This window comes from Chiloscyllium punctatum, chromosome 4, assembly GCF_047496795.1.
Source record: "Chiloscyllium punctatum isolate Juve2018m chromosome 4, sChiPun1.3, whole genome shotgun sequence".
Taxonomy (NCBI): Eukaryota; Metazoa; Chordata; class Chondrichthyes; order Orectolobiformes; family Hemiscylliidae; genus Chiloscyllium; species Chiloscyllium punctatum.
The window spans coordinates 38,664,701-38,689,105 of record NC_092742.1 but is presented as its reverse complement, the minus strand read 5'-3'; the positions used below and the strand labels follow the sequence as shown (position 1 = coordinate 38,689,105).

Sequence of the window (24,405 nt, the reverse complement as noted above, 5' to 3'; positions counted from 1 at the left end):
TCCCACCTTCCTTAAATATTGGCACCATATTAGCCAAGCTCCAGTCTTCTGACATCTTTTGTATTGTCACAGTTTGGAACTGCTGCTAATCAAATGCTCTCATAAAATTATGCTATCCATCAAAAAAATCACTATTTAATAAATTAAGAGTCTTGTTAAACTCAACTTGCCAACTGTCCACACAGCAGAGATCAAAAGTTAAAATAAAGTTGATTTATTTTAGACCTTTCAGACATTAATACCACCTCAACTTGCCATAAGTGAGACTATGAACATTAACATCACAATTATAATGCTTACAATTTGAATAAGCGCACAAATAGGAAAGATTTTGAGGGAGATGAGCCAAGCACAGGCAAATGAAGCTAGTTTAATTTAGGAACATGGTTGGTGTGGACTAGTTGGACTGAAGGGTCGAGTTCCATGTTGTATGACTATGATTATCATATTGTATATTACTGCTAATTTTACTATTAAAATTATTACAGTCAGTTCTGCTATAATGCATGTTTCTTCAACATGAATTGGCTATAATATGATTGAAGAGTTGAGATCATTATTTATAAAACATGAACTTTCCTTACCTGTATTGACTAGTGCGATGCCGGTCCCATTGTTTAAATGGTGTTGTTACGTGATTTTCTTATAACGTGGGATTGCACAGGAACAGAACTATCATGTTATTTTAGAATAGACTGTAGAGGATAAAATTCCCATTGAGAGATTTATGGCCATCTTGTATTCAACAGAAACAAGTCTCTTTCAGAAGAACATTATTATCTTCTTTCTTAAAAAAAATAGGTCTGAAGATTTTGCTAAACTTTTCCATATAGCTTTATCAATCCTACTTGTGACAAACAAATATTCTCTGGCAAAGACGGAAAACAATTTTGGAAACCTGAAAATATGTCTCTATAAATGAAAGGTATATTAAAAGGTGTAGTTCTTCAAGGATTAAAATCACAATGATGTAAAACTTGTGCAAGAGATCCCCCTGGTGGTCATACACGTGTAATATAGAATAATAAACAAACACAATGGTAAAATATTTATTCAATTTTATTAAAGTACAAATGACTTTTGTTATTATGACAATTGACAATTTTAAATTAAAATGCTTGGTATGCACATATCAATAAGCTTGTCATTTGACTTCATGGATTTCCGCCTGCCAGACGTTTAACATGATAGTTGTGAATCCAGTCCATCTGTGTCATGAGCACATTTCTTCAGTTCGCAGTCAACCTTATATCTTAATCACGCATGAAACATTTTGCTTTATCCACTCACAGACCAAAAACAAAATAACAATTGCATCTATCGCGATTTCTCTTGTTCTTGTGTGTGACATGCACTCTGTTGTCAGTTAAAGTTCGAAACTGCTTCAGTATTACATCAGTTAAATGTGGATTGTTTGAAATTACAATTTCCTTTAGAAATGCCAACTCTGCAAAGCCAACCAAAATGTCTGGTTTCAACAATCTACACCCACTGAAAAGAGAGGAAAACAAAATCATGCAGTTTAGTGAGAACTTGCAGGAATCTATTTTTAAAAACTCAAAAGATTTTCCTTTATTCATAAAGTTAAGCAACTAGTTGGTCAAGAACTTCCAAAACAAATTGATAATTCAAGTAATTCCCATTCTATGACATCACTAGTAAAATGAATTCCCAATTCCCAGGGATGATCCCAGAGGACTGAAAAATCACGAATGTGACACCCCTGTTTAAAAAGGGAGTAAAGCGAAGGATAGAAAATTATGGAGCAATTAGCTTAACCTCTGTTGTGGATCCTGGAATCCATTGTGAAGGATGAGATTTCTGAATACTTGAAAGTGTATGGTAAAACAGGGCAAAGTTAGCATGGTTTCACCAAGGGGAGATATTGCCTGACAAATCTGCTCGAGTTCTTTGAGGAAATAACAAACAGATTAGATCAAGGACAGCCAATGTATGTTATCTACCTGGACTTCAAGAAGGCCTTTGACAAGGTGCCGCACAAGAGGGTGCTGAGTAAGATATGGGCCCCAAGGTGTCAGAGGCAAGATGCTTGGCTGTCTGGCAGAAAGCACAGAATGGGGATAAAAGGATGGCAGCTGATGGTAAGTGATGTTCTGTAAGAATCAGTTTTGGGACCACAAGTCTTCATTTTATACATTAATGACGTAGATGAAGAAATGAGAGCATTCTGGCTATGTTTGCAGATGAGACAAAGATAAGTAGAAGGACAGGTAGCATTGAGGAAGTGGGGAGGCTGCAGATGGATTTGGACAGGTTAGGAGAGCGAAACACAAAAAAAAACTGCAGAAACTGGAATCCAAACTAGACAGGCAGAAGGCTGGAGAAGTCAACATTTCGGTAACCTTTCTTCAGGCCTGAATGTGGGTGTAGGGAAAGCTACAGATAAAGGGGGTGGTGGGAGCACGGCAGTGAAGTGGGGACAGGTAAAGATAGGCAATGGGAGGTTGGTCAATGCGAGGAATGAATCCAGTAGGTGGCTGTGCAGGATTTGAGAAAATTTGTAGCTCAGGTTGAGGTTCTGGATGTAGCTTTGCTCGCAGAGCTGGAAGGTTCATGTTCAGACGTTTTGCCAACATACTGGGTAACAACATCAGTGAGCCTGCAGATGAAGCCTTGCTGATGATTCCTGCTTTCTTTGGGTTGGTGATGTTTTGATACAACTTCATTTGTGGATGTTAGGATGATTGCTTCTGTAGTTGAATACTTGGTCCGTATGTGTTGTTTTCCTGTAGATGCTGGTTTCAAGTTCCCCATTGGCTGTTTGCTCTACTGTGACATCTAGGAATGGCAGTTTGTTGTTGTTGTCCTCTTTAGTGAATATTATGCCAGTAAGGGTATTATTGATGGTCATGAAGGTTTCCTCTAAATTTGTTTCGTTTAGTGATGACAAAGGTGTCACCCACGTAGCAGACCCAAAGTTTGGGTTGGATGGTTGGCAGAGCTATTTGTTCAAGTCTCTACATTACTGTTTCTGCTAAGAACCCTGATATCGGAAATTCTGTGTGTTCCGTTGGTTTGTCTGGACTGCCAGACTACTCAGACCCCTTGGCATCATGGTAGCCCACAAACCAACCAACACACTAAAACAGCAACTAATGAACTTGAAAGACACTATACAGACAACAAAACTAATGTCATTTACAAAATACTGTGCAACGACTGTAACAAACACCACATTGGACAAACAGGCAGAAAACTAGCCACCAGGATAAACGAACATCAGCTAGCCACAAAACGACATGACCCTCTCTTACTAATATCCTTACGTACAGGTGAGGAAGGACACCACTTCAACTGGGGCAATACATCCATCCTAGGAAAAGTCAAACAGACACATGCACGAGAATCCATAGAAGCATGGCATTGCAATCAGAACTCTACTAACAAACACGATTTACCACCCACTGAGAAAAAGAACAGGAAATTACATCAACACAGGAAATAACATCACCAACCCAAAGAAACCCAAACATATAAATTGAAAGCAGGAATCATCAGCAATGCTTCGTCCGGAGGCTCACTGAAGATGTAACCTAGTATGGTGATGAAACGTCTGATCATGAACCTTCCAGCTAAGCAAGCAAACCTACATCCAGGAGGTGGCTCCCTTCCACCTACTAGATTGACCACTGCCGCCCCCTTTATCTGCAGTTTCCCCCTACACCCACCCCCAGTCCTAAAGGGTTAAACCCCAAACGTCAACTCCTCCACCTCATGATACTGCCTGGCTTGCTGTTTTCTTCCAGCCTCCTGCCTGTCTACCTAGGTTAGGAGAGTGGGTAACGAAGTGACAGCTGGAGTACAATACAGGAAAGTGCAAGGTCATGCATTTTGTTAGGAAGAAAGGAGGCATAGACTATTTTCCAAATCGGGAGAAAATTTAGAAGTCTGAAGTGCAGAGACACTTGGGAGTTCTAGTCCAGGGTTCTCTCAAGGTAAACGTGCAGGTTGAGCCAGTAGTAAAGGAAGGCAAATGCAATGATGGCATTTAATTTCAGAGGACTTGAATATAAAAGCTGAAATGTACCTCTGAGGGTCTATAAGGCCCTGGTCAGGCCACATTTGGAGTATTGTGTGCAGTTTTGAGTCCCATACTTCAGGAAGGATGTTACTGGTCTTGGAGTGTGTTCAGAGAAAGTTCACAAGAATGATCCTAGGAATGAAAAGCTGAGACTCTGGGTTTATACTTGAAGGAGTTTAGAAGTATGGGGGGGGGGGTCTAACTGAAACATACAGAATACTGAATAGTCTGGACAGAGTAGATATTGGGAAGCTATTTCTATTCGTAGGAGAGACTAGGACCTGAGGTGCATAGCCTTAGAGTAAAGGGAAGACTTTTTAAGATAAGAGGTAAGGAGAAACTTCTTCAGCTAGAGTGGTGAATCTATGGAATTCCTTGTCACAGAAGGCTGTGGAGACCAGGTCATTGAGTATATTTAAGACTAACATAAATAGATTTCTTGAGGATCAAGGAAATCAAGGACTACGGGGAGACAGTGGGAGAAACTTATTAGGCACAATTGAATGGTGGCGCATACTCGATGGGTTGAATAGCCTAATTTCTGCTGTGTCTTATGACCTCATTCCTAATGACATACTAGATAAGCCAGCTGGCCCATCCAGCTTGGCCATACCCATGATGCCTAGAGCATCATGGATGTATACTCTGCAAATCCTTTATCCAGGTGTTTTTTGGTTTCTTGCTTTGCCCAGAAGATTAAGCACCAATAAAAATTTTGCAAAAGAAACTCTCCAATCCTGGATGTAGGTTTAGTTTCAGATGTTTCGTTACCATACTAGATAACATCAGTGAGTCTCCAGAGGCTCATTGATGATGGAACTTAGTAGGGTGACAAAACATCTGAAACCGAACCTTGCAGCTCAGTGAGCAAACCTACATCGAGAATCTCAACCTGAGCTACAAATCTTCTCAAAACTCTCCAATCCTGCAATCGATCAAAACTGATTTCTTCTGTCAACGTAAGACTCAAAGATGCAAGACAGTATCCTCTCACAGGCATTTACTAAGGCAATATAAAACAAAGCATAACTACACATATTTAAATACTCTGATGTTCAAAACAACATCTCAGTACATTTGATTTGTTGACTATTGAGATTAACACATAGGATGTTTTGATCAATAGTTCAAAATTAAACCTACACAATTCAAGGATTTATGTTTTTGAAAGAATTACAGGATTATTGATAATTTGGTTTATACTCATTCAGAATTACAACCAGTATTGAGTTAATTTCTAGCATGAAATTATGCTTATCAATAATTTGAATTTTCAAGCAAAAGAGTTATTTTGAAATACTATTTGCACATTTCTCAAGGGATAACGTGGCAGCTGACAGTTGAACCCTGGTGTAGACATTATGCACCCAACTGTCAAGACTAAATCAACATTCAGATAGGCCTCTAAGTAGGCATCAAGCAACCCTAACAAAATGAGATAGAGGATGGTCCAAAATGCATTATTGAGATTCTATGACAGTTTCAGGATCCTGACTGCAACTTTCAAAGACAAACGATTAAAGCTGCTGTTCCAATTTTGTCCAGGCACACAGGCTAACCAGCAGTTATTAAAGGAAGTATTGGAAGTCTCTCTTTAAAAAGTCATGACCATTTCTAATTTAGGACAATTTATGGGTCCAGTTCTTCCAGAAATACATCCAAGGATACCAAACCACATCCCTCAACAGGATCTACTTAATAGCAATATCTAGATTCACTTTTTTTCCTTCACTAAATCGAAGAACTACAGAGGAATAGGTGTTTAGTGCATGCAGCACACTGTGAAAATGTTAAATGAACATGCAACAGTTTGGTCTTCTTATCTATAATGCAAGACAGGCAAAAATGGGAAAACTGCTAATTTGGTGCCTATTTGGCATACACAAAAACTCTTGCTCCATTGTGCCATTTTTGAAGGTTTAAAATTTCTCTAGCAGGTATAATTGCTTGTCTAAACAATACTTCATGAAACATCTGAAAGATGAAGATTTAGAGAATGAAAACGAAAATGATGTTATTTGTGTCACACAAGAGCTTGCAGTACTTTGGCAATCTTCACTGAAAACAAAATTTTTAAATTATCACTGTTTTCTAAGTTTCTTTGTTTGTCCTGTGATCAAAAGTTAAATATTATTGATAGTATATCAGCTAATGCTTAAAACTGCCTGAATAGTAGTTGTAACTCTCTTTAACTAATGCAATGCAAAGAGAAAACTCCAGCAATGTCTAGAAATCTTGATACTGCCAAGACCAATTACCTCAATAAACAGAAACTTAAGTTGACACCTAGAGATTTCTCTTTGCCTTGTCTATTGCAATAAAAGATACATCTGCAATTTGACAAAACCATTCTGATTTTAAAAACAGTCGCCGTGGCAGGATATTCCTAATGGTTCAGCAGATAAAAACATCATGTTGGCACAGTATTCAGCCATTAGATCAAGATTATCCCAGATTCTGACTGTGGTCCTAACAAAATTAAATTCAGCAAAGTTGGGCATCTCAGTGTGCCAAGCCAAAAGAAAAGGCTGTGAATCATCCACAATCTTCCATTTATACATGTACATTTATACAGATATAATTTACCTGAGGTCAAGGCTCTGCAGAAAAGGAAACTGTTGTGGCAACCGCTTTAGCATTATTTCAGTCATACCACTGCACATCACCAAGCCGAGATGTTTAAGGGTTTTCCCAGATGAATCTGATAGAAGCTGCACATCCACACTGGAGAGTCTTGTATTTATTAAATCCAAGCTTGCAAGATCTGATGGCAAAATCTTCACATACTCAGCAAGAGGTCCAGTCCCTGATAAGTACATAATTTAAATGATAAATGGCTGAATCCATTCGAAAAAAAAATTTTCCTTCAGAACTTTGCTCCTCTTATATATACCTTGTAAAGTCACCATCCAAAGGAAAAGGGCACACAATGTCGACGCAACCAATTCCATAACTCTTCAGACTGAATATGTAAGAAAATATTGGGCACACAGCAAGACTTGCTTTCAATTTCAGATATTTGATGAAGTGAATTTAAATTCTATCAACCTGAGCTGGGATTTTAAATCATGTATCCAGAATATTAATCTGGGTCTTTGGATTAATAGCCCAGTGACATTACCACAACACCATAGTCTCCCCTACACTGTCTGCTAAAAGCACTCCTACTTCCTAGTCAGAAGACACTGGAGTTATGCAACAAATCCAGAACATTTAAATAAATGTTACAACACAGAAGACAATTTTGTGGCTCATTGAGACTTTACCAGCCCCTGGTAAACTTTTTGATTAATTCCATTAGCATGTCCTTTCCCCAAAGAACCGTAGTATTTTTCTCTTTAAACATTTATCAAGTATCCTTGTATACTACTATTAAATCTGCCTCCACTAGCCTTTCAGACAGCACATTCCAGATTAAAATTCACTGTTAAAAAAATGTTTCCTCACATTATCTCATATTCTTTTGCCAATCATTTTAAATCTTAATCCTCTAGTTACTAACCCTTTTACGTTTTTTCTGAAATACTCTTAAAAATGATTAGTATTTTGAATACCTCTAGCAAATCATCTTTGTATCTGCTTGGCTTCTGAGATAAATTTAAGCTGACACTTCAGTGCAGTAAGTGTGTTTTGAATTTTAGGCCAAAATTCTGTTAATTCACTCAGGTGAATTCAAAATACCCTGTGTCACGATTTCAAGATTTTGAGTTATTTTAATGTTCTCTCAACCAACATATTCAAAACCAAATTGTTTAGCAAGTTGTCTATCAGAGTCTACAAAAGTGTGTGTGCATTAAAAAGTAGTATTGAATATATTAAAATTTGGAACAACTTAAGATGTATTAAAGTTTTGTATAAATGCAAAATATTTTTATTTTCCTTTTCACATGATCCATGCAGCATTTTCCATTGTTATTTCAAATTTACAGAATATTCAATCAACACTGAATACATAAACATAGTTCTAAACTATGAAAGAAAAATACAATATTCTCTAAACCAATTACCAACGTTAAATGAATACTAGAGGGAAATTATAAACTTGTAATGTAATAGTAATTTCTTCAAGTGATTTAGGCTTTAGTATATCCATTCAATGATGAGTTTCACTTTAAATTTATTTGCCACAGACCTCCCACTCTATGATCTGCCTAGTCCGTTTCCACTGCACTTCCACCTTAACCTTGAATCCCAACATTGCTCTTTCCCCAATCCTTCCTCCATTCTTACTTTTACAGTTCCTATCTTCATTGCCATGAGGTCAAATTTGCTCACTACTTGTCTTACCCTCATTGCTGGACATGTTCCTTGCCTAGTTCTCAGTCTTGACTCTGCTTTCACTCTAAGACACTTCCACTCCGGCTCCCACTCCCACACCATTTTTAAAAATATCTTTAAAGTCCTTCAGGTCTGTGGCCACCACTGGGGCTTCTCCTGGTTTCAGCTTCTTCAGGCTTCTGTTTTGAACTCACCCTGAAGTCATAGGCTTCAACTAGTGGCAGATAACAGTGCAGGTAACAGCTGCTGTCTCCGTATGCAATTGGCTTTTCCAGGCAAGAAAATGTCTGAAGGAACCCAACTCCAGTTTAAGCAATGATTCCTGAAATAATCTGGATTCACTTTACATTATGATTTTCAAACAACCACATACTTAAATGTGGATTCATTGTATTTCAAATTCTGGATATTGCATTTTTTGTAAATTACTTTTGAAATTGCCTTCTCTTCCAATTTCAGGTTATTGACTACTACTTCCTTAATTACAATACCAGGATGACTAGGGTTTTGTTATTTTGCTGTATTGTTATCATCCAACTGGTGGTGAAGTTCGAATAAGCTCAGCCAAATGTTTCTCCAGCATGGTGCAACACATTTCCGCTCTAAATTCATGATAGAAAGTAAGCTGTCAATTGCAGATTTTATTCCCTAGTGCAGGTTCCCAATTTTACCATAAGAGGAACATTTTTGACATCAATAAACTACGGTCTTCATGCAAAGACACAAAGACAAAGACAGAAACAAAACTGAATTCAAGTAGATGCATGACCTAGATTGCTTTCACATAAATAACCACAGACTGGATAGCAGGGTGCTTTCCTTATTATTTTGTTAGATTACATAGCTTTATGGAAAGTAAAGGGAGAATGTAAAAGAGGATGTAGCTACATTATTCATCTCCATTACATTCTTCTGAGAAGAACTTAAGCATAGTTGCCTCTCATGCTGGCTCTATCGTTATAAGATCACAGCTTATTTTTGTCCTTAAGATCAAAGGGGGGAGTGAAGTTATATATTGGTTCCTTGAAGAATCTAAAATCCTATCAATTTCAGCCTTGAACATAGTCAATAACTGAGCAATCACGTATTTTCAATTTTCCACATGAAGAAATCTCTCAACTCAGGCTTTAATGCTGACGCCTAATACTAAAATCTTGTTTCTGCACAGGTTACTGCCCAATGTGATCTCACCAACATCTTTTGTTGGCAATAGTATTTTGTCACAAAAACTTTCTAACATGAGATTTTATATTTTCTTTTGATTATTATGATGTCATTTTTACTGCCCTTTCATTCACTAACTGCTTGCTGCCTACAATTCACCTCCAAATGTGCTGTCTGTAATGTTAGCTTGTGTACTTGCTCCATCAACACCAATCGCAGCTCCTCCTTTGCCCTTTCATACCACTATCAGATATTCTTTCGGATGTTTACATTCCATGGTTCAGAATTGTCTCCTCAAAACTGTCTTCACATCCTGTGTCTCATCATCCATTTCTTCCTCATGATTAGAAGTATTTTGCTCCTTCATTAAAAGGAGTTATATAAATGCAAATTATGGTAGGTGCAGCAGTCATAATTACAATAATGCCAATCAAATGGTGCACTAATTACTTTCTTCCAGGGCATCTCATCTGGCAATCTATAGGAGGAAATACTGTTTTATATTAAAAAAAAGTTTGACTGAAACACTAACAAATGTACTGGAATTTCTTCAAAACACTTAAAATGTTCAGCAGTTCAGAAATTCCACAGACTCTTTAAATGGAATTACGATTAAAAAAAAGAAGAAATAATAGCAATTCTGCAAGTGAATTTGGAAATGTGGCAAACATTGAGTGAACATGGTAAAAACAGAATACATTCCAGACACATGCCTTGTTACAAATATATTCTAACATACATCAGGAAATGGATCAAAAGATTATATCAATATCAAAAAAGCTTAATAAATTGGTGACACACTTAAATTTTCCCAGATTCCTTGCTTTAAAAGGAACATCTATACACAAGTAAAGTTTATTTCCAAAATCTACTCACAGCTAAGTTCCAATTCAGTGATGTTTGGCAAGTTCTCCAACATACTGTGCACAAAATTGCTGTTCATTAACATAGGTGGCTTGCTGAGGCTCACAGAAAAACTACAGACATTCGACAACTGCTCGAGTGCTGTCTCAGACAGTGGACCATTGATGCTATTCAAAAGGCTCAACTTCTCTAATTGAAGGTGAGAGATGTACTGTGGCTCAAAATTGTCACATTCTGTAAACACAAACATTTTGTTTTTGATTCATGTGCTACTTACATTTTCAAAATAACAAGGTTAGTTTACCAAATTACATCAAAGTAACAAATCTCCTGTGGCATTGCTGATGGCTAATCAGTGATGAAATTTTATCACACAGTTGAATTATACCATATAATAAATATTATTTCATTGTTAAGGCACATATACAAAAATTAAAGTGATCATAAGACACACAAATTATACACATCCTGTTATCAAATACCATTTAAAGAGATATTCTAGCATTGTTCTGATAAGCAAGAATGGAAGCAAAGACTGCTCCCCGAAAGCAACTTGACAAAATATATTGTGGTTGATTAGATCAAAGGCTACAAAAAAGATAAGAATACATAGAGCACCATTATTACAATGGCACAGAATATAATTTGTGACTTTAATCATGGCTAAACAAAAAAAACCCCAAAGAACTGTGCATGCTAGAAATCAAAAAAATAAAGTCAGGCATTGCTGGGGGAAAAAAAAAGTCAGCAGGTCTGGCAGCATCTGTGGAGAGAAATCAGAGTGAACGTTTTGGGTCCAGCGACTCATCTTCAGAATGAATAAAGGGGTCTGCAGGAGGGTCACTGGACCCAAAATGCTGCATTCTCTCTACTGACACTGCCAGACATGACAAATACATTTAACTTGATACCTCTTAACTTGAAGTAATAAATATGGGATTCTTTACCAGTTGGTATGAGCAGGGTGAGAAACAGTGAACATTTCTGTCCATAGCAGATCAGCAAATCAACAGCAACAGAAGAAGGAATTGTAACAAACGGAGAGAAAAAGGATAGGCAATTGGAAACTTGGAAGTGTAATTGTGTGCAACTTCGGAGAATGAAGTTTGTTCTCCTCCCCCCCCACCCAACAGTGGAGAAGTTGAGATGAAAGGTGCTAGAGGGATGTAGACAATTATAGCCACAAAGTAGTTGGAGGTGGGCATAACAATGAACAAGTGTGTGGAAGTAGAGATCACAATTAGGTATAGGTATAGCAACAAATCATGAATGGAAGAATATATTTGAAGCAAGAGAGTTTTAGTAGGACAGCAGCACAGTATATTCAACAAAAAAAGAGGGAGTGAAGAAGATTGAAGTCAAAGAGGAGGATGCAAAGACTATTAGGGAAAATAGCAGAATATATCATAGACTGGAGCTGACAAGCAGTAAGGAATATCCATGTTATACAAGTGTCAGACAATGACAATCTCTAATAAGCAATAATCTTGCCATCTCCCCTAAACATTCATGCCACTACCATCTCTGAATTTCTCATCACTGACGCCCTGGAGGTTACCATCAAATTTTAAAAATAGACCATCAGTATAAATTTTGTAGATAGCAGAGCAGATTACAGAATTTTATGGGCAGCACAGTGGTTAGCACTGCTGCCTCACAGCGCCAGAGACCCAGGTTCAATTCCTGCCTCAGACAACAGTCTGTGTGGAGTTTGCACATTCTCCCCATGTCTGCGTGGGTTTCCTCTGGGTGCTCCGGTTTCCTTCCACAGTCTAATTAATCTAATCTAAGTAACTGACCTCCACGCCACAAAGGTAAAAACAATGACTGCAGATGCTGAAAACCAAATACTGGATTAGTGGTGCTGGAAGAGCACAGCAGTTCAGGCAGCATCCAACGAGCAGCGAAATCGACGTTTCGGGCAAAAGCCCTTCATCAGAACCTCCACTCCACAAAGTCTACCCACCGTCTCAATGCACAAGTCATGAGCATGACAAGTATCTTTATGTAAAGTTATACTGGCACAGAAACAGACCCTTTGGTCCAATCTGTCCATACCAACCAGACATCCTAAACTGAACTAGCCTCATTTGCCAGTGTTTGGCCCATATCCTTCTAAATCCTCCTTATTTTTGGACCCATTCACTAACACCAGTGCACAGTAGCAGTGTACATCATCTATGAAATGCACTGTGATGACTTGCAAAGGGATCTCAGGAAGCATTTTCTAATTCACAATCCCTATCATCTAGAAGAAGGGAGAACAGATCCATGAGAATACTGCCACATAACACATCTGCCTTTCTTCTTCCCTTTTGGCCCACTGCATAGACTCAAAATATACACCTGAAAAAGGTGTGACCCTCAAATTCCAGACATATGTCATTTTACTTTCACAGTTACTTCCCACTCTTATTTTTCTGCCCTTCGTATTTCAATGAAGCTCTGTGCACGCTCAAAGAATACCTTTCAGCTGAGCACTTCACAACCTCTTGACTTAATATCTTTTTCAACAATATTAGATTTCAACAGTTGTTCTAGTTTATCTTGGTTGGTTCAGGTTTTGTGTTCCTTTTTTTTTTGCTGTGAAGCAGCATCTGTTTAAGATTGTGCCAATCACACCTCTTATAGACATCTTTTATTTCTTTATTTGTCATATTGCCACTTCCTTTGCCCTGTGGACACTTCTCTCATTCACTCCTGCCTACCACCTTATTAGAGAATTTCCTCCCTTTTACCCATCGTCCTGCAAGCACACCCCTTTCACTTGCTTAAAGCCTATTACATTCCCAACATTCTAATTCTGATGCTAAGTCTTCGGCATGAAAAGCTAACTCTTTTTTCCGCTACAAAGAGACTTGGGTTTTAGTCTCAGCCAGGTGGGTCAGATGCATTAGCATTGTGATAATATCATAGTTACACGTCCAGCAAATGTCTGATAGCGGAGTCTTTTCTTACCTGTTGTTATTTTTATATTTTCTTATAAAATCTCCATAGCAATTCTTCTCCCATAGCCTTTTACTTACCTGTCAGTTTAGGAGTTGTCATTTCTGGTGAGGTAAAACATAATGATAAATTCTCCCAATTTTCCACAGAACTTAGTGACAGTTCCCTCAGTTTTGGCAATCGAAACAAAACATAGCGAAGTGATATCAAGGAAGGGCTTTTCTGTCTGGCGTGAAGTGTCAATGCTTGTAATTTTGTTAATTCTGCAAGGTGGTGCAATGAACTGTCCTGGATAAATACTGAAGTGCACAAAACCAAATGAGTCAGTTGTTTGAAGAAAGCAATTTCTCCTAGCAGTTTTTGATCTAGCACTTTTAAATTATTACTCAGTTGTAACTTCTCTAAGTTTGCAAGTGATTTCAAAGTGCTTAGACTCTCCAAATTTTTTTTCATATCAATAGTAACAGCTGTCAGGTCAGGTAGTAAATTCACCATCCTCTGTCGTTGCTTCTGTGTTGCTTCCTTAATCACCACAGATCTTATTCGCCTTTTTCTTAGTGTTCGCCAAAAGAACGAGTTACAGCATTGCAAACTTTTCAGGACAATTGTACTGTTCGTCCATAAAGTAGGGTGATCAATTAACTGTTGTGAGTACTTGCAGGTTGCACGGACGTTAGCTTTTCCTTCTGGTGTTAGATATCTAAATACTTCCAACAATATATCCTGAGGTAGGTTTAACCAGTGATGAGGTTTTTCCATATTCTATTCTTCCTTAATACATCCAATTAATTGCTTCTGTACCAATATTTTCCATATTAACATCTACAAGAACACAAGAAAATATCACAATACTTGACAAGGACTCTTCAAATATTTTGTATTAGTTATCAATGTAGATTTAGATTAAGAAAAAAATATTAATAATTCACTGAATTCTAACTTTTTTAAAAACTCATGTACAAATCCACTTTGTTGTCTAGGGATAACAGTAGGGTACAAAAGTAGCAATGGATATGTACTTAAATATTTTCATCTCTTTCCCAGTAAAGACATTTCTATCATTACTTTACTTATTTGCTGTAACTGCAGAACCACATCTCAAAATTTCATTTTTCCATCGGCTGACTTCACAAGCTAACCCATAATTGAAAGCCATAAAAATTAAACACTATTTGGTTATACGTGATAAACAGACAAACGGCTGCACTGTTAGAGCTCTTAAGTGAGATCTTAAATACTCTTTATGAATAGATTTATGCGAAAGATCCCATGAAACTAGTGACAGAACACTCACAGTTCCCTCTGGCTATTATTTATCTCTCAACCAATACCACTATAATAACTTGGTTATTCATCTCACTGATCTTTTTGACCCTGGATGTGAATGGTTTACCACATTTGCAATTGTTCCAGAAGCTGGATCAAAAAAAGAAGTGTTGTACTTTTGGTCACCATGAGATAGTGAAAGGTGCCCACATAATTTAAATAATTTTTAAAAACTGACAAGTGCACACAAAACCAACTCATGAGTCAATTGTACCATAATGAAAATATATACAATTTTACTTCTAAATACACAGTATCCACAAAATTGTATTTCACAATAAGACAATATTCAACCTCCAATATATCTTTTATATGTTTTGCAAAACAAAACTGAAGCCTATGACTTCAACAATTTAGTATAGTGCCATTAATGTCATGAAACACCCTAGCATTATAAGTATGACCTGCGCCACTTAATTAGATAATAGGTCAAGATGATTAAGAGTTTGGTCAATGAGTAAACTTTAGAGAGTGCTTGAAGGTCAAAAAAAAAAAGGAGTTAAAGAGGTGTGGGCAGGGAATCCAGAGCAAATGCAGATACACAAAAAGACCAAAGAAACAGTTTATGGTTATCCCATGACCTGGTGGAAACTGCAGAACTAGGCAGAAGAGAGACTTTTGACATTAAGAATTAACATTTAACTATTATAATGTTACTTGACTGGTAGCTGGTGTAGATCAGCAAAGACAGAAAGGTATTAAATTAGATTGTTTAAATTCCCTACAGTGTGGAAACAGGCCCTTCAGCCCAACAAGTCCACACCAACCCTCTGAAGAGTAAACCACCCAGTTTCACTCTGATTAATGCACCTAACACGATGGGCAATTTAGCATGGCCAATTCACATGACCTGCAGGTCTTTGAACTGTGGGAGGAAACCAGAGCACCTGGAGGAAACCCACGCAGACACGGGGAGAACATGCAAACTCCACACAGTCACCCAAGGCTGGAATTGAACCTAGGACCCTGGTGCTGTGAAGCAGCAGTGCTAACCACTGAGCCACCATATTTACAAAATAATCTTATGAGTCTCAGGTACAGGTTTAACAATCGTTTATTAAACCAACATTTTGAGAATATATTCAGGAGAGGATTCTGAAGAAGCATACTGCCCATCAGCAAAAAATATCAGATTTTTATTTTTAACATTCTAAGTCACAAAGACAATACATATTCAAATTCCAAAACAGTCTGATTCAGACAAATAACTTATTTCCCATATATCAAAAATGGTAGCAGTGCCAAAAGTTTCTGGTCTTAATCTACTCTCTCAATAACCATGTATGGCAATCACCTATTTCAGCAGCTTTTCAACCTTGCTTGCGTGTGTTTTAATTAGTTTTAACCTGACAATCATTTTAAAATATAAACAAAATGAGTTATATAATGAATCTTACCTAATCAAGCTAATTAAATTCCCTACTTCTTTCTAATGTAGTTGCTTATGTCATCTTAAGGTTTTTTAAAATCTCCCCAAATAAATTGATGTGCGGTTAAATCATGCCAGACCCAATATTTTCCCCAACAGGAAGGGAATGGGATTTGCTTCAAGATGAGACATAGACAACATGAGTTTGATATCGTCAGATTGATAGTGTAATGTTGGAGACGAGCCAGAAGTATTGCAACAGTCGAATCTAGAGAATATGAAGAATCATTTTCAACAATTTTGCAAATTATTAACTTTAAAAAGTATCCATGAAACTAAAATAATCATATTTATTTTAAAAGGCAAATTTCATGTAAAGAAACTTTGCATCTAGCCACCTTTTGACCCACTAGGACTGAGCTAACTCTGAAAGATTCAACCAAATAGTCCCAATCCTCTTTTTTTTAAAACCTACAGCCTTAATTCCCTACTTCCTTTTTTCAATCCTGCCTCTAGCACCATCCCCAAACCCCTTGCAATTTCCTGGAATCTAGCACCACCCTTACAAAGTGTATTCCAGGTCATATAACCTATTCCGTTACAACATACTCACCTCTTCTTTTTAAGATATTTGATTTTGATTAATTGTCACATTTACAAAAAGTACAGTGAAAAGCTTTGTTTACCAGCAGTACAGGCAGGTGAGGGATCTGAATGAAGCAGGGATGTTCAGAGCAAAGGTTATGAAAAAAAAACTTAAGAGGCATTCACATTACATTGCAAGTGGAGTGAACTAGGCGAGATCAACATTAACAAATCAGTGTCCTTTGAAGTTAGAGTGTATTCATCAGTCTAGTAACTGTCGGGAAAAAAGATTTGAATACATCTCCCGCACACTCCTAATAATCACAACTTCGTCAGTCTCTCCACAAGAACTGAAGTCCCTTACTTCTGGTTTCATTCTGATCTATGTCCACCCCCAAAAACATTTTACCAGAACTGGCCTAGTCTGAAACGCGGGATTTTTGCGTAATATCCGTTTCTGTACCCTAAACCCCAACTTATAAAACCATAGACACAGTAAAAACGTTAAAACGAGTACAAATGCTATTTTCCGACAAAGTTAAAAATCACACAACACCAAGTGAAAGTCCACCAGGTTGGACAACAACCTGGTGTTGTGTGATTTTTAACTTTGTACATCCCAGTCCAACACCAGCATCTCCAAATCATATTTTCCGACAGTTTGTGAAAATTTACTGCCTACCATAAGTTTCTACCATCATATGATCGACTCTGCGCGTGCGCGAACCTCCACTGGAACCGCGCGCCATTCAGCGCATACGCACATGGTCTATTTGTGACGTCTCACGCGTTCATTGGGCAGGCCGAAGAGCCAAGGTCCAATCAAGTGCCGATGCCTTGGATTCGAACATTCCTAACGATTTTTTCGGTTTGAAATGGTTGTTGCGGGAGACACGGGAGTGCAGGTAAGTTAACGGATTTGTTTCTGGAGTCGGAACTCGACGAGATTACCCGTTCAGAAGGCAGAGGGCAGGGAGGACGGAAGGACGGGTTCGCAGTGCTTGGAAGGGGTCGGGGGGGAGGAGTCGTTCACGTATTGGGTATGCTCGCTCCCATACAATGACAGCAAAATTGGAGCTACGGAGAGAAAATTGCAATAGAAGTTTAATTCATTCCCTCTTTATTGAGACGTGGACGGCCCAGTGTTACTTATCTAACCGTGACCCCAAATACATTTTGGCGACTTGGTCAAAATCAGTATAGTGCGGACTGAGAAAATGGAGGGAACTCTTTGAAATGAATGCCTGGTTATGATGGGCGACCTGCAGATTGTTGACTTAGGTTGCCTGGAAAAAAATTATCTCACGTTGTTGGGTTGACTCATTCAGACAGTTGGCTTGTCCCCATGTTTCCTAACTGTACGAAATGATTTATTGGTTTGGTGCTTTAATGAGGTAACTAGGTGCAACATACCTAGCGTCAAAAATACTGCAACGGATGGAATCCAAATTTGACAAACCGGAAGCTGGAAGAACACAGCAAGCCAGGGAGCATTAGCAAGTGGAGAAGTCAACATTTCGGGCATAACCCTGCCTCAGGAATGGGGGTGGGGTTAGGGGGAGGTGCAGATAAAGAAGGGGGAAGAGAAGGGTTATGGGTGGGGAAGGGGGCAGAATGATGTAGTGATAATTGAATACAGATGGTGGTTATGACCTGGTTGGTTGATGGGAGGGGTAAATCTGGTTGGTACCTAGAAGGGTTAATGGGAGGAATGGAAGGGAGGAGATGGGGATGGATAGGAAGGTTATTTGAAATTGGAGAACTCTAATGTTGACAGCTCTGGGCTGTAGGCTACCCAGGCAGAAGATAAGGTGGTGTTCCTCTGAATACTGGTCTGATCCACTGTGGCAATGGAGGAGGCCATTGAAGGTGAATATGTTGGACAAGGAGTGGGCAGTGGAATTGAAATGGATGGTCAGGCTGGCTGAGAGGCTTGGCAAAATGTTCTCTTAGTTTATATTTGGTCTCACCTTTTATAGAGAAGGCTACTTTAGGAGCACCGGATGTAATAAACTAGACTGGAGGAGAGGCAGGTGAACATCTACTCGGATGGTTGGTGGTGTGTACTAAAGAGTGATTGAATTGAATGGGTTCTTGTGGAAGGCAGAGAGGGGTGGGAAGGGGAAGATGTTTTTGGTGGGGTCTAGAGTCAGAGGTGCACAACACAGAAACAGACTCTTCGGTCCAACTCGTCCTTGCTGCCCAGATATCCTAACCTTATCTAGCCCCATTTGCCAGCACTTGGCACTTATTCCTCTTAAACCCTTCCTATTCATATACCCATCCAGATGTCTTATTGTATTAGTCTCCACCATTTCCTCTGGCAGCTCACTCCATACATGCACTGAAAAGTTTGCCCCTTAGGTCCCTTTTATATCTTTCCCCTCTCCCACTAGAGGGCTGTCTGAATGACAGAGGTAAAAGCATGTTGTTTAAAATAGGTGGACATCTGAGATGCTTGCGAGTGGAACGTCTCCTCATCAGAGCAGATGCAATGGAGACAATGGAATTGGAAAAACAGGATGGAGTTTTTGCAGGACATGGGGTGGGAGGAGGTATGGTCCAGGTAGTTATGAGTGTCTGAGAGTTTATTGTAAATGTCAGTCCACAGAACGTTACAGTGTACAGGTCCTTCGGCCCTTGATGTTTCATCAACCTGTGAAACCAATCTGAAGCCTATCTAACCTCCACGAACCCATTCTTGTCCGTGTGCCTATCCAATGACTATTTAAATGTCCTTAAAGTTGGCAAGTCTACTATTGTTGCAGGCGGCACATTCCATGCCCCTACTACTGAGTAAAGAAACCATCTGACCTATTTCTATCGCCCCTGTATGTCCCCTCGTGCCAGCCATCCAAGGAAAAAGGGTGGACAATGAGAGCCTATCTAACTCTGATTATCTTGTATGTCTCTATTAAGTCTCCTCTTAACCTTCTCTCTAACGAAAGCAGCCTCAAAGTCACTCAGCCTTTCCTCGTAAGACCTTCTCTCCATACCAGGCAACATCCTAGTAAATCTCCTCCGAACTCTTTCCAAAAGGTTCCACATCCTTCCTATTATGCGGTGACTGTTGGTGAGAAATGATATTCAGTCCCTTGCAAGGGGGGACATAGAATCAGAAGGCGTAGAGTCAGTATGAATAGAGCTGAGAAATTCTAAGGGTAGAAGGACCCAGTGGGAGTTATCTACAGGTCCCCAAACAGTAGTCTGGATGTAAGGTGTAAGTTGAAATTGGCCTGTTGCAAAAGTATTACTACGGTTGTTAAGGGGGTTTTCAACATGCAGGTAGACTGGGAGAATCAGGATGGTACTAGACCCCAAGAAAGGAAGTTTGTGGAGTGCCTCCGAGATGGATTCTACCAGGGAGAAGACAATTCTGGATCTGGTGTTGTGTGACGAACCAGATTTGATGAGGGACCTCAAAGTAAAGGAGCCATTAGGAGGTAGTGACCATAATACAAATAATAATCTGCAATTTTAAGAGGGAGAATCTGAAATGTCAGTATTTCAGTTGAACAAAGGGAGCTATGAGGGAGGAGCTGGCCAAAGTTCAATGCAATACCCTAGCAGGGATGGCAGTGGAACAATAATGACAGGTATTTCTGGATACAATGCAGAAGGTGCAGGATCAGTTCATTCCAGAGGAAGAAAGATCCTAAGGGGTGGCAGAGGTAGCCATGGCTGATGAGGAAAGTTAAGATCTGTATAAAGATAAAGGAGAAGAAGTATAACATAGCAAAGATGACCAGGAAGCTGGAGGACTGGGAAACTGAAGCAACAGAGGATAACTAAGGCAATGCGCAGAGAAAAAAGTGAGGTACGAAGGCAAACTGGCCAAAGATATAAAAGAAGATAGTAAAAGCTTTTTTAGGTAAGTGAAAAGAAAAAAAATGGTTAAGACTAAATTTGGGCCCTTGAAGACAGAAACGGGTGAATTTATTATGGGGAGCAAGGAAATGGCTGAAGAGTTGAATAGGTACTTTGGATCTGTCTTCATTGGGGAAGACACAAGCAATCTCCCAGATGTAATAGTAGCTGAAGGACCTAGGGTAATGGAATAACTGAAGGGAATTTATATTAGACAGGAAATGGTGTTGGATAGACTGTTAGGTCTGAAGGCTGATAAGTCCCCAGCACCTGATGGTCTGCATCCCAGGGTATTTAAGGAGGTGGCTCAAGAAATCGTGGACGCATTGGTAATCATTTTCCAATGTTCTATCGATTCAGGATCAGTTCCTGCGGATTGGAGGGTGGTTAATGTTGTCCCACTTTCCAAGAAGGGAGGGAGAGAGAAAACAGGGAATTATAGACCAGCTAGCCTGACGTCAGTGGTGGTAAAGATGCTAGAGTCGATTATAAAAGATGAAATTATGACTCATTTGGATAGCAGTAACAGGATAGGTCAGAGTCAGCATGGATTTGTGCAGGGGAAATCATGCTTGACTAATCTGGAATTTTTTGAGGATGTAACTATGAAGCTAGACAAGGGAGAGCCAATGGATGTAGTGTACCTGGTCTTTCACAAAGCCTTTGATAAATTCCCACATAGGAGATTAGTGAGCAAAATTAGGGCACATGGTATTGGGGACAAAATACTGACTTGGATTGAAAATTGGCTGACTGACAGGAAGCAAGGAGTTGTGATAAATGGAATGGCCAGCGGTGACCAGTGGGGTACTACAAGGTTCGCTGCTGGGACCACAGCTGTTTACAATCTGCATTAATGATATAGGTGAAGGTATGAAAAATAAGATTAGCAAATTTGCTGATGGCACAAAGCTGGATGGCAGGGTGAAATGTGAGGAGGTTTTTCTGAGAATATAGTGTGATTTGGGCAGGCTAGGTGAATGGATGGATGCATGGCAGCTGCTGTTTAATGTGGATAAATGTGTGGTTATCCACTTTGGCACGAACAGGAAGGCAGATTGCTATCTAAGAGGGGTCAAGCTAGGTAAAGGGGAAGTACAACGACATCTAGGTGTCGTTGTACTTCAGTCAATGAAAGCAAGCACACAGGTACAGCAAGCAATGAAGAAAGGTAATGGCATGCTGGCCTTCATAACACAAGGAATTGAGTAAAGGAGCAAAGAGGTCCTTCTGCAGCTGTGTAAGACTCTGGTGAGACTGCACCTGGAGTATTGTATGCAGTTTTGATCTCCAAATTTGAGGAAGGACATTCTGGCTATTGAGGGAGTGCAGCGTAGGTTCATGAGGTCAATTCCTGGAATGGCGAGACTATCCTATGTTGAAAGATTAGAGCGACTGGCTTGTATACCCTTGAGTTTAGAATGTTGAGAGGGGATCTGATTGAGCTGTATAAGATTATTAAAGGATTGGACACTCTGGAGGCAGGAAGCATGTTTCTGCTGATGGGTGACTCCAAAACCAGAGGACACAGTTTAGAAATAAAGGGTAGGCCATTTAGAACAGAGTTGAGGAGAAACGTCTTTACCCAGACAGTGGTGGATATATGGAATGCTCTGCCAGTGGAGGCCAAGTCTCTGGATACTTTCAAGAAAGAGATGGATTGAGCTCTTAAAGGTAGTGGAATCAAGGGTTATGAGGATAAGGCAGGAATAGGATACTGATTGTTGATCAGCCATGATCATAATGAATGGTGGTGTTGGCTTGAAGGGCCAAATGGCCTACTCCTGCACTTATTGTCTATTGACTGGAACTGTAGGCAATATTCCAAGTGCAGCCACACCAGAGTTTTATACAGCTGCAGCGTGACCTCATGGTTCCGAAACTCACCATCCCTCTACCAATACAAGCTAACACACTGTATGCTTTCTGAACAACCCTATAAACCTAGGTGGCAACTTCCAAGGATCTATGTACATGGACACAGATCTCTCTGCTCATCTACACTACCAAGAATCTTACCATTTGCCCAGTACTCATTTTATTCCTGTTACTGTTTTATCTATGTTCCTCTGTAACTAGCAACATTCTTTGTCACTATCCACAACTCTACACCGACCTTAGTGTCATCCGCAAGTTTACTAACCCACCCTTTTATGCCCTCATCAAGGTCATATATAAAAATGACAAACAGTGGACCCAAAACAGATCCTTGCAGTATGCCACTAGTAACTGAACTCCAGGATGAGCATTTCCCCTCAACCACCATTCTGTCATCTTTCATCTCGCCAATTTCTGATCCAAACCACTAAATCACTCTCAATCTCATGCCTCTGTATTTTGTGCAATAGCCTACCATGGGGAACCTGATCAAACGCCTTACTGAAATCCATATACACCACATGAACCATTTTACCCTCATCTACCTGTTTGGTCACCTTCTCAAAAAACACAATTAGGTTTATGAGGCACGACCTATCCTTTACAAAACTGTGTTGACTATCCCTAATCAAATTGTTCCTTTTCAAGATGATTATAAATCCTATCTCTTAAAACCCTTTCCAACACTATTCCAACAAAAGTAAGGCTCACTGGTCTATAATTACCATGGTTGTCTCCCCTCCTTGAACAAGGGGACAACATTTGCTATCCTCCAGTATTTTTGTACTATTCCTCTAGACAACGACGACATAAAGATCAAAGCCATAGGCTCAGCAGTCTCCTCCCTAGATTTCCAGAGAATCCTAGGATAAATCCCGTCTGGCCCGGGGACTCATCTATTTTTACACTTTCCAGAATTGCTAACACCCTCTCCTTGTGAACCTCATTCCCATCTAGTCTAGTAGCCTGTATCTCAGTATTTTCCTGAACAACATTGTCTTTTTCTAGTGTGAATACTGATGAAAAGTATTAGTTTCATGCTTACCCTATCTCTTCTGACTCCACGCACAACTTCCCACTACTATCCTTGATTGGCCCTAATCTTGCTCTAGTCATTCTTTTATTCCTGATTATAGCTATAGAAAGCTTTAGGGTTTTCCTTACAACTTCCTCCCTGCCTGACAGGTACATACTTATCAAAGATCCACAGTAGCTGTTCCATGAATGAGCTCCACATTTCAGTTGTGCCCATGCCTTGCAGTTTACTTCCCCATCCTACGCATCTTGAATCTTGCCTAATTGCATTGTAATTGCCTTTCCCCTAGCTATTAGTGTGTAGTTGCCCTGTAGGGCATTGTAATTGCCCTGTGGTATATACCTATCTCCTTCCATCACTGAAGTAAACATAACCGAATTGTGGTCGCTATCAACAAAGTGCTCACCTACCTCCAAATCGAACTCCCGGCTGGTTTTATTACCCAGTATCACATCTAATATGGCCTCGTCCCTTGTTGGCCTGTCTACTTAGTGTTAGGAAACCCTCCTGCACACATTGGACAAAAACTGACCTATCTAAAGTACTTGAAATATAGTGTTCCCAGTCAGTATTTGGAAAGTTGAAGTCCCCCATAACAACTACCCTGTCACTCTCATTCTTATCTTGACCAAGTGAAGTTAAGTGTCGGGTGGAAGTTGTTGGCAAATTCGATGAAGTGCTCCAGTTCAGCCTGGATGCAGGACGCAGCACCAATGCAGTCATCCATCTAATATGAAAGAATTAGGGAACGGTATCTCTGTATGTATTGAAGACTGACTGTTTGACATAGCCAACAAAGAGGCAGATGTAGCTGGGACCTGTGCGAGTGCCCATGGCTACCCCCTGGATTGGGAGGAAATGGGAAGAAATGAAGGAAAAATTATTGATGGTGAGGACTAATTTGGCGAGGCAGAGGAGGGTGTTGGTGGAAGGGGATTGGATGGGTCTGTTGAACAGCAAGAAACTGAGGGTCAGCAGACAATCATTGTGGGGAATTGACCGTGTGTAAGGACTGCACGTCCGTAGTGAAGATGATGTGCTTGGGACTGG

The 24,405-nt window shown here is 39.5% G+C and overlaps 2 protein-coding genes across 13 annotated transcripts in view; one reads left to right on the top strand and one right to left on the bottom strand.

Moving 5' to 3' along the window:
* Window positions 1-1,107: 1,107 nt before the first annotated feature.
* The window catches only part of LOC140476211 (uncharacterized), a 108,431-nt gene continuing 85,133 nt past the window's right edge, over window positions 1,108-24,405 (bottom strand). The window contains exons 1-6 of one of the 6 annotated variants that reach the window (XM_072568454.1): window positions 17,257-17,274; window positions 16,018-16,257; window positions 13,375-14,116; window positions 10,361-10,582; window positions 6,629-6,848; window positions 1,108-1,491 (exon numbers count right to left, since the gene is read on the bottom strand). In XM_072568454.1, coding sequence (XP_072424555.1) covers window positions 1,287-1,491; window positions 6,629-6,848; window positions 10,361-10,582; window positions 13,375-14,053 — 1,326 coding nt within the window. In that variant the 5' untranslated portion in view covers window positions 14,054-14,116; window positions 16,018-16,257; window positions 17,257-17,274 and the 3' untranslated portion in view covers window positions 1,108-1,286. Of the gene's footprint in view, window positions 1,492-6,628; window positions 6,849-10,360; window positions 10,583-13,374; window positions 14,117-16,017; window positions 16,258-16,602; window positions 17,089-17,256; window positions 17,308-17,338; window positions 17,358-24,405 lie in introns of those variants that run through there. The other 5 variants (XM_072568457.1, XM_072568452.1, XM_072568453.1 and 2 more) reach the window with 5 other exon arrangements.
* Window positions 17,365-24,405, top strand: part of mis18bp1 (MIS18 binding protein 1) — an 86,949-nt gene continuing 79,908 nt past the window's right edge. For 5 of the 7 annotated variants that reach the window (XR_011960431.1, XM_072568449.1, XM_072568448.1 and 2 more), the window contains exon 1: window positions 17,399-17,479. The gene's annotated coding sequence lies outside the window, so the exon portion shown is untranslated. Of the gene's footprint in view, window positions 17,480-24,405 lie in introns of all 7 variants that reach the window. The other 2 variants (XM_072568444.1, XM_072568445.1) reach the window with 2 other exon arrangements.